The sequence below is a fragment of the Ammospiza nelsoni genome, chromosome 1 (assembly GCF_027579445.1).
Source record: "Ammospiza nelsoni isolate bAmmNel1 chromosome 1, bAmmNel1.pri, whole genome shotgun sequence".
Taxonomy (NCBI): domain Eukaryota; kingdom Metazoa; phylum Chordata; class Aves; order Passeriformes; family Passerellidae; genus Ammospiza; species Ammospiza nelsoni.
Genome location: NC_080633.1, coordinates 41,443,275 through 41,460,784, shown reverse-complemented (window position 1 = coordinate 41,460,784; position 17,510 = coordinate 41,443,275). Strand labels below are relative to the sequence as shown.

Sequence of the window (17,510 nt, the reverse complement as noted above, 5' to 3'; positions counted from 1 at the left end):
AGGGAGGGGTCAATCCCAGAATAAACTGCGATGTATAAATCCACCAGCTGGAGGCATAAAGTACTGATGCAGAGATTCACTGCAGAAATTGTAAAATAATCCCTGTGTGTTTTCTCCTTCCAGAAAGACAGCTTTGAAGAGCAACTGCAGAGCCAAATAATTTAGTGTATCCTCATTTGCTGTTCTTGACCAGAGCAGTAATCACAAGTTAGAAATCAAAGTCTTTGGACTATAATGGGTGAATCAAATGAGAACTGTGCACAGCATTAGCCTGTGCCTGCTTAAAACTAGCAGCGAGCAAGCGTGAAACCTTCGTCAGTACAGACCGCAAGGGGTTGTTGCAACTTTGGGAAACACTGATGTTCATTTTTGTTTGATGTACCAAACTGCTTTTCCTCAATTGAGGATTCATACTGACTGACTAGGTGGTTTAATAAGCTGAATGAATTTCACAATGGCAAAGTTTACTTCCAGTACATTTATTTAATGGCTGAGGGAACTGATGAAAGGGAAATAAAAATCTGATGAGGAGAAAAAAAAAATTAGTCTAGAATCTAGACTCCCCCAGGACAATTTCTTTTGCTTTGTATCCTCTGTACTGACAGACAACATATTTGCTTTCTAGCTAATTACCAACAAGACTAAAATTTTACATCTTTGATGTGTATGAGATCAAAGAATATTGGGAAATAAAAGTAAGATTAACATAATTGTCTTGTACAGCTATAATAAATTATGACTACATATACAATCAGACACCCCGCTCATCGGGAAGGCATAAACTAGAATCAATTGAACTATACAAGAGCCTTGTTTAATTTTGTTTCCTCTGCAGTTTCTCACCTCTTTTGACACCCACCACTGGATCCCAGATGGAAAGCCACAAAAGAGGCCCCAATCCCAGTGGCCTATCTGAAACTCATGAGATTCACAGAAGCTCCTGTTTCAGTTGTTGAGCCTTAAAAAAACAGCAGCCTTGTGCAGACATGGCAGGTCACCAGCAGGGGATGAACTAAAAGATTTCCAGGTCCAAAATCACATATCCCTACCACATGCTTGATCTAAAGGATTCATTTCTATTTAGGTTTTTTACTTTTTTACTAGCATTGTCTACCTAGTGTGCTTACACAGACTGGGCATCCAAACCTCTTTGGGAGCATTTTGTGGTAGTGCAAACTTTTTCTATTATGTATCTAGGACACGATTCTCATCCATCAAATCCGTGTGACAGCACGCTCAATTTAGGAAAAAAGGAAAAAAAAAAAAGAGGGGAACCAATGCTTTGATGTATACCTGCATCTAATTCATCATTACCATGGCTTAAATAATGAACACATTATTTTAGGAGTGTTACATTTTCTTTAAACTGTCCATGAGAACAATGCTGCCCTATAATAATTGATAAACACCTAGCTTTGATTGATTTGTCTTCAGTCTTAATACACACAGCATGTTTGTTTACTCCATAAATATCTTAGTATTCCTACTTCCTCACCCGCTCGACTATGAGGAAAAAAAAAATCAAAGGCAGCCAAAAGCATCTGCCTTGTAAGAGTAAAATGGGGTGGGAATGTTTGGATTGCTCTGGCTCATTAAGGTGACGTGAAAGGTCTACTTCTGGCTAGGAGCTGTGAGTTATTCCTTCAAGCAAAAGCATTTTGAAGGTTTTATTTGTCATCAGGTGGCAGTGACAATGAAAAACGTCTATTGCACTTCAAGACAGCTGGTAATAAAGCTGCACGGGGAATGACTGACAGAATAACTATACCACTGTAGCTTCTAAGTTTTTACAGCCACTCAGCTGGAGTTATATCATTGCATTAAAAGTGGTTTAGGGTATAAAAAACATTTGATACAGAGGGATTCTCTCCCTCCCCATTGCTGTATGAGGAATCAGTGCAACAAAATTTGGGTAAAACGGTCTTTTGCTTAATTTAATTAATTGTTTCTACTATGTAGTTTTGCTTTAGTTCACACAAGGGCAAGCCTAAAAATGCTTCTGACTTTCTGACAACTGCCTCATTCAGCACCCTTGCAAGCAGCTCCCAACAAATCCCAGTCTTCAAAGGCACATTGTTTTTGTTTGTTCTCATTGTAACAGATGTTTTGTATCATGTACTTCAATGAACTAATTCATCTGCAGAGGACCGCCTACTCTGGCTGGTGTGCATCCAGCTGTGGAAATAGCTCAAGTGTCATCTGTGACCACTTTCATTCCATTCTTCTGACCTCACAGGATCTCAGTGACCGCATCCAAACCCATTAAAAATAAACAGACCTGAGAACATCCTTTTAAAAATTTTCCAGCGGAGGAGTACTGCTACTCTAGGCAGGAAGCCTTTCTGGAAAGAATGTAACTGAAGCTGAAGGAAGATTCACTCAGCTCTGGAAATCTCCTCCAAAACATGTTGCTTTTATCATATGAACTACCCAGTCAATATTAAGAGGCGCAAGACCAATGTCAGGTGTGATTTTGATGGAGCTGAGAGCTTCTGACTAACTCAGTGCCATATCAATTAGCCTGAGCACCAGACAATCAATCACCACTTCTGCTCTAAATGTACTGAGCTCCCATTAGAAGCTGCAAATACCATGAGGCTACTTCATCTCAACACACTGAGCCCTTTTATATACTGTGGTTCTACTGTAATATATTTCTGAAGTAGAAACAAAATCAATCTGAATTGCTCTGGAGTGGAAGCATATCCCATTAACAGCTGTGCACCAAGATTAAAATGTATTAGTGGATAAAAATAGTTTGCGTCTGTAAGAAGACAATTACTGCTTTCTTAAAAGTGACCAAATAAAACATCCAATAGCAATAAAGAACAGACTTTCTGAAAATGCCTTTAAAATCAGTTGGGATCACTTCATCACAAGTCAAAACATGCCTGGGATGGTGCAAGCATTCCTTGATTAGCTTCCTTGGAAGCAGGAGCAACAAGTTGCTTTCTGAATTTCTTGAGAAGCTGACTGCAGTTTTCCACAGGAAATAAGTAGTTCCTGATAAGATGCTGATCATACACTTCAATACTGGGTCCACTGTATTTGCTAATTACTTTCAAACCACTTAGTCAAGTCACCCATTAAGAGGAAATGATTCAATTGCAGATCCACTGAACTGAGAAACTCAGTGACCAAAACTCCTTGTGGAGCTAGAATTATCCACTGTGTAAGAGTGCTCACAATACGTCAAACCAAGTAGTTAATTTTGGTTTTGAGAAGCAAATATGGCTGTAGTTAATTAGACAGCTTGGAAGGATTTTTAATATTGTACAACACCAATTACTAGAGTATTTCAGAAACATTTCAGAAGCCTTTAAATTAGGAAAATTAGAGCCTTACATCAATCATCAGAACCAATTCATCACTTTCAGGAAGTTGCATTCCCAAGCCCCGTATTCTACAGAGAAAATTTTAAAACTTTCTGGCAACTGTCCTATATTTCAAAGATGGTAATTCATCTTCTCACTTCAGCTCAGGTGTATTTATAATAAACTTGCTATTTGGGTATATCTAGGGGTCAGCTGCTTTAAGGTCTAAGCAGATCATGCAGAAGGCATGAACAGCTGGCTGCAGCTCGTGACATTTTCTGTAGTTCCTAACTCAGAGGTCAACAAAATGGGCTCACTCACAGCGATACTAAAGAATTTCACATTAATTTTCACTCACTTCACAGTAACTCATTAAATGGAAATACCTAGGGTACAACTGGGTGCCTGACAGAAGACTCTTTTGGGATTTTAGTCTTTGTCATATTCTAGCCTTCTGCTGATTTTGATGTTGCTTAGTTTGTTTGGCTTGGGCTTCCACTTTGGAGCATGTCAGAATGATAGATAGCATTCTTTGAAATAGAGAAAATACTTCTCAGAGGGAAACCACCACATTTGAGTAAAACTATTGTCCTTCAGCACATATAACATACAAAAGTAATGCCTGTGATGCTCCTATGACTTATACTGGACATTGGAATTGTCAACGTCAAAGAGTTCTGTCCCTTGTATTTATCCACAAGACTTTAACCAGCACCAAAGAATTAACATGGCTTTTTATGCTGTGAGATGCAGAACAAATATTGCATAATGCCTGGTTACATATTGTCCCAGCTTGGCCAAGCAGATGAAAGGAAACAGCAAAGCACAGTCTCATACTTCACTCGATACAACAGCACTCATGGCACGTTTCTACTTACTCCTCCACTTGTCTGTTGAACAAAATAATGAAAAGAAGCTCACACAGGATTCAAATACATTGCATATTGTGGAAGCAGGCAAATATCACCACAAACAGATCACTGCCAATCACCACAGCCCACACTCTCAGAGCCATGACCTGTATCACTGATTTTTATCTGGAAGACAGATTTGAATGGCATGCAAAACTCTAGGAAGAATAAAAAATGTAGACATTTTAAATATTGTGAGGAAGTTCTCTTCAATGGTGGTACTTGAAACGTCCCAAGCTCTATTACAAAATGTTTATAATGAGTTCACCTGGCTTACACACATGTCCAATTTTTTCTTTTTTCCTGAACGGATGCAGTTACACACATTGGTATATTTCTATTATCCCAGTGAAAACATCCATGGTTACTACCACTGAAGTGTGAAGTCCAGAATCTCAAAGACATGCACATCATCATCTGTGTGGGCCAAGTGAAATGTTTCTCAGGGTTGTAGCCAAACCTGAATGGTGCCATCCAAGGATAAATTATCTTGCTTTTCTATCCTGGACAGTGGAGGCAAAGCAAAGGAAAGAGCCAAACTAGTATGGAGTTCCCAGGACCTACTCCAGGTCCATGCTTTTAACACTGGCATGGATTGAAGGTACGTTTGCTGTGTGAGTCCAAATCTGAGCTCTGAGCCATAACTCTTCTCTGGGCAGCAGCAGCAGTACCAGGACTCCCTTCCAAAGACCAGCTTCTCCCACCATTACCATGCTCTAACCAGCTGCCTAAAATTTGCTTTGTAGTCATCTCCTGGTAGAACCAATAGCTCAAGGTGTTGAACGCCTGTGAAGACTTAGGTTGAAATGTTATAAAATTGGGTATCAAGAGAAAGCTGATGATGTGAATAGGGTGTTACTGTCTGCAGAAAGCAGCATGAAACCAGGGGAATTGCACAGGTCTTTCACTTCAAATTTTTCTTATTCCTGTGCTGTTCCTGAGGCAAGATGTGGCCTGTCACAGCTTTAGCTGTCATGATGAGTGTCTTTGCTTGCTGCACTTGGAGGGGAGTTAGCAAGGGAGCTAATACAGCTTAGCTACTTCCACAGACACAAATCAGTGAGCTGGGGTTCTGCATCTGCTTGTCTATCAGAAACACTCAAACTGCTCCTGACAAATGTCCACCCCTTTCTCTCCCTAAAGAAAGAACTGTGACAAGCACCAGGAAACAATCATTGCATCAAACACTTCATCCTCATTTAAAATAAGTACATCTAGAGCAATCCTCTCCTTTCCACAAAAATGACATGGCCTGCCAGCAGGAAGAAATGTCAGTGGTAGAATGCATACAACAACCATGCTTTTCCTGGAACACTGCTTGTCCTCCTGGACCACTGAACTCTGGCTTAGCCAGGAGCAGCTGTGGCAGTGCAGATGAACCAGCTTTACAGTGGTGGGTCTCTTCCCCTACCTGCCTACGGAAAATACACTTCTAGCCACAGCCCTGTCAGATGTGGGACATCTGTGAATGTGACACCCACCCCCACCTTCTTGGCTAGAGGCAGGCAGTAGACCAGTAATTTCCAAAGCTGCAAAAAGGAGTTTTTTATTGATAGTGCTAAAGAGGAAAGCTACCAAGCTGGGAGCTGACACAGACTCACATCCTGTGTGGATTGGGCAAAGAGGGGGTGCATAATGATTTGCAGATTGCCGTACGGTAAAAGTACAAAGGCTGTTTGAAAGCAGGCTCTGTGCTCTGTGAATCATATGCAGCCCTCTTGTCCCACCACAGTGATCAGTAGCAGGGTGTCAATCCTGTGATCCTAAGCTTGAAGATGAAGTAATCATCCAAGTTATCCCAGACTGAACCCCCCATGAGGACTCCACACTGTGTGAGTTTACAGCATTTTTAGGAGGCAGAAACAGACAACTGATAATGAGGAATGCAATTGTGTTCCTGCTTTGGGATGTGCACGTATGGTTTGCCATGCATAGAGAAAAGATAACTTCCACTCAATTGCTCACTCAGAAAAGCACAATGGTGAAAGGCTACACCTGGGCTTTGGGGTGGATGTTACAGACAGGGTCCCTCCTCAGCAACAAGACCTGCAGTGACATTACAAAATATCTCAGGTAGCTTATGTAAAAGGCACAGATTGGGAAAGTCTGTCCAGCAGATATCCTTTAACAAGAGCTTGTAGTCAGTAACAAGAAATGAAAAATTGCATTTAAACCATAAAAAGAAGAAGTGAGATTTCAGGCCCTAATTTCCAATTTCTTGTTAACAATAGGTCATTTGATAAGAGAACCTACTCTGCTGGAAGTGCATCTCTTTGACAGGTAGTCCAAAGGTAGTGATTTCACTAAACAACAACTTGGCACTCCTTTAAAATTCTTCAGATTCTGTTGATCACTGTGTTACACAACTCATTCTTCATCAATCCACTATGAAACAGCCAAAGAATGTTCAGTGTCTATGCTATTACATTTCACTATTTGTTTTCTCAATCCTGTAAGAAAGAGGTTGAAACTGTCCTCTCAACAGCACTGCAGATACCACTGACTCACAAGAGGCTTTGTGGCAAACACTGCTGCATGCATGGACTTAATCCTAATGCACACCACCTTGAGAGGAAAACAAGGCCACAAGGTTACAACCTGAAAACTGTAATTAAGCAATTACTCCACTTCAATGGGACTAAAATCAGTTTAGGAAAGATACACATTATTTGCCTCTGTACTGCAAAGTTTAGGTCAATATTATATTCTTTCTAAGGACATCGGAAATTAAAAGAAAGCGTTTTACCAGTTAGAAATGAATGTAAAATACTGTTAGACTTGACTACATTCAATACTTTCAATAATAAGCTACTACTTATGGTATCTTGAATGGTTCTAACTTCCAGAATGTCAGACCACAGCCTACATTTATACACTGAGATAAAAAAATAAATTATTAGCATTGCCTCTGCAAAAATGATTTTAAAATAATTATGTTAGTAAGATGTTTCAGCAGTTACAGTTGAGAAGGTGCTAATTAATCAGCTACTTACTCAGACGCTTCAACAAGTATATCAGAAATGAACACAGAAGGGAGGAAAAAAAGGGCAAGAAAATGCTACATTTGGAGGGCAGAAATAAAATTCACTAAAAGTCTACCTGAGACTTTGCAAATGATATTCAAACACATAACAAAAGGTTTCTTACATAGATAAGTGAAAATCAAGGAGAGAACCCAGAGGTTGGCTCCCCATGCAGGGCAGATGGGGGACACACTTCAGAAGGAGCCCCAGCTGAATAAGGACACTCTCTCAATTTCCTACATGAACCAGCAGACAGCACAGGCAGCACTCAGACAGTGAGTGTTTGGGCAGAAAAATGAATACAGACAAAGGAGATGAAAAACCCAGAGAAGTCACTGAACTCAAGGTGAATTGAGGAAGCAGGACTGGATCATCTCTATTGCAGAGCTGGAACATATGAGCACAAGTCCAGTGGCCAGGACTAAAGGATATTAATGAAGATAGAACATAGATAAATCAAAGATAGATCTAGCTAACCTCATTTTTTAAAATAAAATAACCTATTTTCTCAACAAAGGACATGCAGCAGATCTAAACTCTCTGAAGGTCAATAAAGTATTTCAGGCAGTGCTACAGCCAGAAATTACTAAACTTTGGGGATGATAAAGGATTAACTAAAGCAGAAATGATAACAGGTTGTGCTAAAAGACAAGCTATACTACGTCAGTGGGAGGGTCACTAACATCTCCCTCAGGATTGCTCTCATCCAATGCTTTTAATAATTCCCTTGAATAATATTTGGGGAAATTGCAAAGTTGTAAGGCACATTAAGTAAAGTGGCAAATTAGAATACCATACAGGAAGGGCTGGACTAAACAGAGCAAGGCACAAATTCATCAAGTCAATCAGGCTAACATGTGGTTTCCTTTATCATGTAGTAGCATCTGCTGGAAACGTGGAAGAAGGAGAAAACTTGGGTATCTCAGTGAATTTAGGATGACAGCATTACCAGTCATGAGCACAAGGGAAGAAAGGTATTTTACAATGCAGCAAAGTCATCCCAGAGAAGAGAAGGAAGTATTAAAGCTATTTGCACAAAAGGCTTGAATCCTGCGAGCATTGGCTGCCCCAGAAAAATGAATTAAAAGTGGAATAGATCCAAAGAAGGGTCATTGTTGCAGCCAGAGGTATAAAATCCTTAGATTACTGCAAATGAAGTGATGTTAACATAGTTAACCTAAAATGAAAACACAGGTAACATTTTTGTCTATAAATTAATATGGTGAACATTGAGATAGGACAACAGTTACTGAATGTAGGAAGAATGTTTGACCAAGAACAGATGGAGGCAAAATGAATTGGAGCACCTTTAAGTTGGAAATTAAAAACTGAATGCTAAGCCTCAGAGCAAAGGTGTTTTGAAACAAACCTCCTGATAGGATTATCAAGAGGCATAAAATCAAAGTATTTAATCAGGTTTTGCAAGGGATTATGTAACATGCCACTGAGATTAGCTCAGTTGGTTAGAGCACAGTGTTAATAATGCCAAGGTTTTGGTTTCAATCCCTGTTTGGGCCATTCACTGAAGAGTTGGACTTGATGATCCTTGTGGGTCTCTTCCAACTCAGAATATTCTGTGACTCTATGGTTCCTGGATACAGGAATTTTGAATCTTATAAACTGGTCACTAAGTCCTTAGATACATTATTATAATTTTTTTACACAAGTCCTGTACTAGAAAAAATCATGATGCAGTTGTAAGTAATACATAGATTAGCTAGTTTTCCCTACTTATGTAAATTGGTCCTTGAATACACTTGGCTGTAACATAATGGTAATTTATGGAAGTGCTGTTGTTCCAAGGATTAAGAAGGTGCCAGAGTCTCCTTCATCAGCTTATTGCTGCAGGCATGATTCTCTTCTAATTCTTGCTGTTTCACACCTATGCAATTCAATTTTCTTAAGTGAAGTTAACTCTTGATTTATACTGGTAAAAATCAGATCCAATATTTCCTTTTGTAGCATTTTAAAAATTAACATGAAAACCTTGAACCCTAATAGTATCACTGTGAGGATGTGTTTAGAGGCATCAGTCAATATAGGCCCTTGTTCCACCAGACTTTTCACAAACTTCTACTAAAAACTATTTAGTCCTATGACAGTTTTATAATTCAAATAGACTGGGATTTGAAAAAAGAAAAATCTGAAACTGAGCCTAAGAGAAAGATGTTTTCTCCAAGGTCAAAAAGCTGATCAGTGGCAGATGAAAAAGTGTCTGTCACTAAGTGCTCTAAGCCTACATGTATTCATTGAAGCCAGTGTGAGGAAAGGCAGGCTCAGGTAAAAAAGGTACTACAGCAAGAAAAAATACAGCTATAAAATACATCTGTAGCTAAACAAATGTGCATGATTTCCATTTGGAATTTTCTTTCAAAACCAGTTGAAGCCTTTGGAACAAAACCTCAAATGAATACCATATTTAAAAAAAATAGTAAATTAATTAACCTTGAAGATTACACTTTGATTCATACATAATGTTATTCCTATTCAATTGTTTATAAAAGGACATCTTGTCAACAGCCTAAAACTTGACTTGATCCTTCACTAACAAGAATTCACCTTTACAGCTTTTACAGGTTGTGCCAGTCTTTATAAATCCTATTTTGCAGTTATCACAGTTAAGGTGCTGCCCTGGCATTACTCTACTTGTAAATCACAGGCTTTCCTCAAAAATCCTCTTCTGGGTTTGCAGAACCCCAGAACCTATTTCCTTCTCCAAAGCTGCCCAATGCTTCTTCTGTAAATGGAAATGCAGATTTCCTGCAGTTGTAGGGATGGAGTTTGGGAGGCAGAAAGGAGATTCAGGTCCCCTTCTACTGGTGAACAGTCCTCTGGTAACATCTTGTATTCTTAACTGCACTATGGAAATGAGAACCACATCTCCATCATGGGAAAGGCACCCAGAGATTATTCCCAGCCTTGCCACCAACTAGTGTGAAACCTCTGTGCTCTCAGACCACAGAGCACATCCAAAGCCCTTTGCTGTCTGTGGCAGATGAAAATTGTTGCCTTTCCCTTCCACCATCACAGAACTTGCATGTTTGGCAATTGCACCACATGACCACCTTTGCTAAAAGCAGGCTGGGGTCCGGCTTACGACGTGCACGTCACCTGATTTGTTGTAAGCCAGCAGAGGAGAGCGCTCTCTGTGGAAGGTGGGTAACATCAGCACCAACTGCAAGACAGCAGACAATGCTAGGCACAAAATAAGAGAAAGGTTCATGATGGAGGGTAAATTTGAGAGGACTGTAACACACACATGTCACACACCTCAGCCTGTTCACTGCGCACATAACCAGAATACATCACATAGGGCAAAATACCTGATGGTGAGCTAAATTCACCACTCTGCTGAGCCTGTTACTCTCTGCAAACTGATTCATCTAATTCTTGGCCTATCATTAATAGCATACATTTACACAGTCCACCACTCCCTCCTGATCCTATCACAATCTGCCTACTTACTAATCCACCACCTGGTAAATAAGTAACTTGACCAGTGCTCACCAAATTAGGAATTTTTGCTCAAAACAGCAAACAAAACATATGAATCTTACAGATTTGTGTTCAGGATTTTCACATTGTGTAAATCTAAAACTTGATGAAAATGCAAATCTCCATGAAAACAGAGTTGTTACATATATTAATAGGAGATAAATTAAGTATTGCTGATATTCTTAGATGATGTACACAGACTGGGAAAAGTGAAAGCAGAATGCAGGTTTTGTACAAAATTAGGCATTGATTTTTTTTTAAATGCACTACATTCTTCACAGAAGGTACTCTAATGTTTATTGATTAATAACTATCTTTTTAAAAAATAGTCCCCTGTGATAAAACTGCTTTTAAACAGCTGTTGTATTAAGGTTTTTCTTGACAATGAAGGTTGACGGGTAAGGTTGCATCTTTTCTGTTAAAAAGAAATCAATATTCCATAACCTCAACCAGAATTTCCTGGCTTCAAGAAACTCTGGGGAACCTTTCAAATTTAGTGTCAGCTGCCTTCTTTTCCAAATATCTTTTTCACTTATGTTTATAGATTTATATGAACATAGACATTATGTTTTTTTCCACTAATGTAAATGTCTTTAAACAAACTGATGGTTTATACATTTAGTGTTCATACTATCTGTGGAATATTGGAAAGAAAAGAAAATTTTACTAGAGCTCTGAAGTCTTTTTAGGATAAAACAGCACACCACAAGTTCCTCAAATGCAAGGGCTTGTCTACTGGAAACATTTGTGGTTCTCCTGTCCATGTTTTCTAAGTGGATCCATATGTGGTGTGTCTTGCTGCCATCACAAAAAAATGCTCCATTTCACTAGGGGGCTCTAACAGAGTGTCAAAAAATGTTGGCAATCAAACTTAAATGTATCTTTTACTGGCATTCATATTAATTTCTACAACAGCAGAACAAAGGACTGGAGCAATACTTTGATATGATTCCAGAAGCATTGTATAATTGGACTTAAAAACTGCTACACTTGAGTAGGAGATGTAACTTGGCTGAATCTCTTACACCTGTTTTCTTTTAGAGGTCTAAGTTAGTTGAACTCAGACACTGCTTTTCTGTCCTGGGTACTCTCCCCAGAACAACAACACCTGGCACTAAAGGAGATCAGCAAGCACATGCTCACCAGCCTCTGAAAAACCTGTTTAGGTAGCACTGAGACAACATCTGTGTACACTGGGTGCTGGGTGAGGGGGAGGCAGAACTGACCTCCTGTGAGCCTGCCTCCCCCAAAGGAACATTGCCAATTACTGCCTTGATTATCAGAGTTATAGAATTTGCAGTCCTTGATTTTCTGCCTCGGGAAACACTGGAATTAAAATTGCTCAGCAGAACTTTGTCATTGGCATTTGGTTAGTTATTTCAACCTCTAAACACTTTAGCCTTAAGAGTTCAAGTAAGTTCATGTTCAAAGGATCTCTTAAAAACACACAGCTAAAAGTTGAAAGACTTGCTAAAGATTCCAATTTCTAAGGATTATTTCCTGTTTACTTTTCATACCAGCTAGATGAATTCTCACATTTCATCTTGGAGGCAGGATTCAACTGTCTGCAGAGGATATATTTTGTTTTTTTACACTCAACCAGGCAAAATCAAGATAGATTCCTGGCTCTGTTTACTAAAAAGGTAGAGCAATAAACGTGAGGTAGAGAAAGCTGTCTTGGGAGAGGGATGTGGATTGGAGCACAAGGAACTTCTTTGTTCCAGAGTGTAGGAATCAAAACACTGAAACTGCTGTGGTATTTTGGGTATTATCCAAAGCAGCAGAGTCACTAGTGAGAAAATGAAAACTGATCCATTCCAGTTGAACAATTTGTACCTTTTATGCTACCACACTCATGCACAACAATCAAGAGGCAAGAATCTAGAGCCCTTATTCAGCCTTGCTTCTCACCAAGCTGGGGTTTTACACTGCTTATGAAAAAAGACACGTTTTTGTTGGTGCTTTTAAAGACAGACAGATTCCATTCAGCCATGGGCCACAGGAAGGATGACAGAAAAAAATAATAAGGGTGTTTGTTAAGACACTGACCTCTCTAGAAGGACTGTAAGGGCTTGAGAAACTTCCAGAACAGAAGTTCTCCCCAACATACTTTATCATTATAATTTATCTATATCTTTATAGTGGTACATTTTTCCATATGCTGCTCTGCTTACAGCCTTCCTGCTGGCACTGGCATACTCCTTCTCCAGCTATTATGTAGAAACTATTCCAGACTGACAAGAACATCTATCTGCACATACCCAGTGATTGCACACACAGTTTTACTTGGAAATAAAAGAGGATAAGTGTAAAACCAGTCTGTACATTGAGCATTAAGGTAGCACATTTCTGTTGGTTCACTAAAAAAATTGCCTTTAAAGAAGAAGAATACATGTATTTTTTGTAATAAAGATTTGAATCAAAATGTTTTTTTTTAAAATGCCCCTATCAGTAAAAAATGAGACTGTCTACATGTGAATTGACGTGTAAACATGTTTTTCAAAGTATCCCCATAACTTTCAAACAGCCTTCAGGGACTACAGGAAAAACACGGTAATATGGCAAATGTTATAAGCCTCAGAATAACTCTTATCCCATTTATGTTTTCATTCTGTCATCACTATCTGTCTATCCTTATCCTGAGGCAGTAATGAAAAATATGACTTTTGTTTCAAACACAGAAGAGTAAGCACTGTACTTTGAAAGATATAGTTAACTAAACTGAGCCTGGACTATCATCAGTGCATTAAATGTTTTGCCAGTTTTAATCCAAACTCACACTGCTGTAACTCTTTTGGAGCTTGTCTTCCATTAAAACTGTGGAGACCAACCAGGGCACGTGGCAAAGCAATGAAACTACCGAATTTTAGGTATTCTTACTTTGACACAGTGAAAGCAATATGGGAAAAAGTGGTGAAGGTTCAATTCACAAAAGATGCATATTTCAAAAGTGTCTGAACCACACATGATCCTCCAGGTAGATTTTCATCATGTCTACATGATTCAGGAATACTGCTTTCCAAAACCCTGAAGGTTGTGTAAGCATTAAGATGTGAGAAATTTTCATGCACGACCCTACTATGCCAGCAGAAGTTTATTTTCAATAATACTTATTGAGAAATAGCAATGCTACCTCAATCTATTTGATACTATTTTTCCATGGCTCTTGGAATAAGACCAGCAAAAAACCACTGATAAGCAAAAATAAAACCCCTCTAAAAATTGTATCTGCAGTTGTTTATTAGCAACATTCTACAATATCAGTTCTATACCTGCAGTGTCTTTGACTGTTCATCTGTCTTTCTCCTTTTAGGACAAAAATGTTCTGACTATTGTTTTCTTACAAAATGTAACTTTGGTTGTTTTCTATTTTTAAGGGTATCACAGCAGTAAGAAGACAAATAAGGCTAAGAAGGGAGACCAGTGTACTCAAACATTTTGAGTTAATATATATGTCATTTTTGTTTGTTAGGGTCAGAGGTTTATCTGGTTGTAGTTTAAAAGCTATAGAGGAAGTGGAGACACAATCTTTTACTCTAGTGGGCTTTTTAATCCACCAAGTAAATGGATACAGAATGCACACATGGACGTATCAGGAAAATGTGGCAGAAATTTATATACAAAGGGAAATAAAGGACAAAAATGTCTGACAGGCCAAGCTACTGCAGGGGATATCTCTGAAGAAAGAGCTTTGTATTTGCTGCACAGGGAGGCAGGTGGGAAGGGAGATGAGATGGGCAGGCAGAGGAGGGACAGACAGACAGACAGACACAGGATGGTAGTGCTGTGCAGCACAGCTCTTCCCTCCTGTCAGCAAGGCTGCCAGTCTGGGAGAACACTGCCCTGCCTGTGCTCAGCACGCTGAGTGAAAAACCCCCTTTGTCTCCTCCACAGCATGGCTCTGCCCGTCTTTTTGTCAGGAGGGACACTACGTGCTGTTAAATTATACATAAATATCAAGCAGGACTTTCTGTTGGAAATGAAAAGCTAATCATCCAGTAACATGATTTAGTGGATACTTATAATCAAAACAAAGAATTAACCACCACTGTTTGAGCAATTCAAACTGTGCTTTCTGTATGAGTTCATCTCTACTGACAAAGAATAATAGAGGCTTAACAAAATGTTCTCCTTCCTGGGGCAAGGGGAATGTAACATTTTTCTGCAGTGGTGTCCATTGGGACATCACATGCCACAATCAATCACCTCATAAAATATTATGAAGTAAAGTGGTGGCAATTTAGATAATAGCATGGAAAACTAGCTTATAAGAAGAAACAGAAAGCTAACCAAATTGGAAAGTTCCCAGTTTCATCAGTTCACAGGATTACCAAAACTCACACCCTTAATTCTGCCAACTTTATTGTAATCTTTTCTTTTCTGTTTTTGTTTTTTTTTTGTTTGTTTGTTTTTGTTTGTTTGTTTTTCTTTTGTTTTGTTTTGGGTTTTTTTTTTTTTTTTTTTGGTTTTTTTGTTTTTTCTGGCTATGGAGGTGCCTAGAATAGAGTGTATATATAGTTAGGCATGGAACTACAGAAACTTAAAATGAACACAGATCTTTATTTTCTATCAAAACAGACCATTAATTCTGAAGTCTCCTGAATTCTCTGTGTGGCAATACTCTGACAAGTTTTCAGACATTTCTAATAAAGAATTCATCTCTGAATGAAACCTGGGGAATGGTAGTTCTGCCTTTTTGGTTTTTATGCTTCCTTGGTACTAAATGCCTCATGTCCTCTTAAGAACATAATCTTTGGAAACATATGGGAAAAATCTGTCAGTGAAGAGTCTAGGATTGCTACAGAAAACACATGGAAGCAACCCACAACAGCAATGAGACTGGAACAGAAATGGTACACCACTTATCCACAGTCCCTCTGCTTTTCCATCTAGAATCAGACTTCCCTTTTTCGACATAACCCTCTGGTTCACAGTGAACACCAATTTAACTCAGCACTTTGAGGGTGCTACTCACTATAAAAGACAATTTTTTCTTCATGTCCTTACTAAGGGGTAAATACATCTAATTGCTTCATAATAATACCTCTACTATCACTGCAAAAAAATGCTTTGCTCAATATTGTCAAATAAAACTCATACACACAAATTACAAAATCTGGATTGGTAGAGTGCTTAGGTTTTTCTTTTAGAAAGGGAGTCTGTCTGCAAGAATTGGAACTTCTTTGGCTTCCACAAGTTTCATAACTCATCAAATACACACATCTAAGACTTCTTGTGATATGCTATTAAATCCAAATATTTGAATACAGGACTGATGTTAACTGTGAACTTCAACACATTTCATCTCCCCACAAGGAATACAGCAACAGCTTTACTCCACTGAGATGGAAAGTTCTCCCAGAGTCTGCAGAGAGGGGCAGCAGCAGGAATTGGGTCCCCAGTCAGTCCCACACTGTACTCCCTGCCTTGTGAGAGAACTGAAGAACTTGCCTCCAAAGAACTGAGGGGTGTGGAAAGGGGGCTGCAAATTATATAAATTTATATATATTATATAAATATATATGTAGATATATATATATATCTACATATCTTTTTGCAACTAAAAAGATATGTAGATACATTCATGTTGCTGTACAGCTAACTCACCAGAAGTTACACCACTATGATGTCAAAATATTTGAACAAAAATATAAATAACAAACAATCCTAAACTACAGACCTTCATTTTAATATTACTCCTCTTCTAAAAATCAATATATTGATGATTATGTAGAGCATGCATTTAAATTTTGATTAATGGCACTGTCAAGTGGATCTATACCTGAGAAACTCAAAAAAGGTAGAAATGTAACTAAAGTGATCTGTCTATAGTGGAATTCAGTATGGTGTTTTCTCCTGATATACTGCTAATATTTAGGTAAAGAGCATCAAAACTCTTCTGTGAGATAAACAAAAATCAGCTGCACTAGTTCTAAAGAATATTGATTAGAAACACAGTGCACCTTTAAGTAGTTGTAAATTGATAAAGATGACAATTTCTTGGGGCAGAGGGAGAAAGAGTTGACTGGCCAAATCATGAAGCAGATTAAGACAGTTGTGCTTCACCCTGTTCCACCACGTTGAAATGCATTACTGAGGCACTGAGGGTCCTTGATCTAAAGCTGCACAGGACTTTTTTGATGGATAAGCATGTAAGGGAAAGGTCACGTGTTGATCCTGGCAATTCAAAGTACACAGATATGTGGTTATCTTGCAGTCCTTGAAGCACAGCTTCAGAAGCAACACTTCAGAACTTGTTACTCTCTTACAATCAGTGCAATTAGATAACACATCACCCATCCTCCCCTTTCCACTAAATCAAATTGTGCTCCTTAAAGAAAGAGAATCATTACGGCAGAGGGTTCTTGTCTCAGGGAGCAGCTGGCTGCTCTTACATGACCCAAGACTTCAGTGTGGCTGGAAAAGCAGAGCAAGGCTACAATGGAAGCACTTTTAGCCAGATAGAACCAAGTATCCACTTACTGTTGGTTGCATAACATATGGCGGATGAGGCATCCATGAAGTACTCTGGACCTGCACATCAAATACTTTTAATTAGCATAGAAAAGTTTAAAACCTAAAGATTTACTTAAAAATATTCTCTCTATTATAACTAAGATGCTAATTTTGACAAAAGACTTAAGTCTTATAACTCAACACAAAATTAATTTATGCTTCGTAAAGTTATTGACAAAGGAAAAAGCTTTCAAATTTCATTTGATAATGTTTTCCACCAAAGTCAGAAGTCTGAGTGATTGCACCACTTC

At 38.7% G+C, this 17,510-nt stretch overlaps 1 protein-coding gene across 2 annotated transcripts in view; it reads right to left on the bottom strand.

Moving 5' to 3' along the window:
- The window catches only part of RBMS3 (RNA binding motif single stranded interacting protein 3), a 443,351-nt gene that overhangs the window by 52,215 nt on the left and 373,626 nt on the right, over positions 1-17,510 (bottom strand). For both annotated transcript variants that reach the window (XR_009420205.1, XM_059490845.1), the window contains one exon: positions 17,227-17,277. Coding sequence is in view for 1 of the 2 variants with exons in the window: in XM_059490845.1 (XP_059346828.1) it covers positions 17,227-17,277 (51 nt within the window). In the remaining variant the exon portion in view is untranslated. The remainder of the gene's footprint in view (positions 1-17,226; positions 17,278-17,510) is intronic.